Here is a 1,118-nt window from a genome sequence, read left to right on the forward strand (position 1 = left end):
GCTGGCGGCGCCGGCCAGGCCCCCGGCTGCTGCTCGGAGAAACGAAGCATCTCCCAGGGGTCAGAAGGCGGGGACCCCCAGGCTCCGCCCCCTTGGGAGGCCGTGCCAAGGCGTCCACGGAACGTGAACGTGACCGTGATCCCAGTGCCTGGGTGAGGACTGAGCTTGGCTCAGAGACAAACACATTGCTGTCCTGGACGCACAGCCACATACATTTTCTCATAACCCAGGAGCAAAAGGCAAAGACAGATTCCCTTAAGCCTTTAAACATGCAGTCCACGCCGATACAATTGAAACTGGACCCACAACCTTCACTGTATACAAACACACATCCAAATCATCAGTGAACACAAAACATTCGACTTGAAAAGCGGCACGTATATAGGTATGCAGCAGCCATGAACCCATAATCGTAGCATATACATCACACATACAGAATCATATTTACCCTTAAGCACTCAACAAGTACACAGATCCAAAACCGATAACCACAAATTGGCATATATTCTCCAAGTAAGAATAGAGACATATACAGGGGCTCTACAGCAGCTCGTAGACCCATGACCCCAATATGGAAACAAACACAGATAATTGCCCTTAGGCACACACCTCTTACAACTCAGAGACAACTGCCACACATACAAGAGCACCCCAAGAATGACAGACAGGTAGACCTGAGTATACTTAAGGACCCAAAGAAGCGTGAGCCAACTTTGCCAAAAATACGTCCCAAGTTGATTTAATGTTGATTTTACGTAGACTAAACGAACACAAGCTCATTCTGAGCCGTGCATGTTCAGAATCATTGGAATTACATGGATGGAAAGGTAGGTGGCCAGATGGACTGAAATCTAGTCCCAGTTTTGCCACTTCCATGCTGTTAGATTGGGTGAATCACTTCCCCTCTCTGGTCTTGATTTCCTCGCTTAGAAGATGAGCGGGTGAGTTCTAAGGTTCCACCCAATTCTGACATGTATAGGATGGGGAAGAGGAAGGCCTGCTGGTTTTAGGAAATTTAAGTCTAGCAATCCTGGAGATGGAGATTTCAGCTATATCTCAAAGGATGGACAAGTGGTCTGTAATCTGCTGTAGAAGGGCAGTAGCTGTGTGTCAGGCTT

At 47.8% G+C, this 1,118-nt stretch overlaps 1 protein-coding gene across 1 annotated transcript in view; it reads right to left on the reverse strand.

Annotated features, from left to right (window-relative positions):
* The window catches only part of TMEM86A (transmembrane protein 86A), a 6,873-nt gene extending 6,311 nt beyond the window's left edge, over positions 1-562 (reverse strand). Inside the window, exon 1 of the mRNA XM_011977382.1 lies at positions 545-562. Within this exon, the coding sequence (XP_011832772.1) occupies positions 545-562 (18 nt within the window). The remainder of the gene's footprint in view (positions 1-544) is intronic.
* Between the last annotated feature and the right edge of the window lie 556 nt (positions 563-1,118).

Source organism: Mandrillus leucophaeus, unplaced genomic scaffold, assembly GCF_000951045.1.
Source record: "Mandrillus leucophaeus isolate KB7577 unplaced genomic scaffold, Mleu.le_1.0 Scaffold1025, whole genome shotgun sequence".
Lineage (NCBI taxonomy): Eukaryota > Metazoa > Chordata > Mammalia > Primates > Cercopithecidae > Mandrillus > Mandrillus leucophaeus.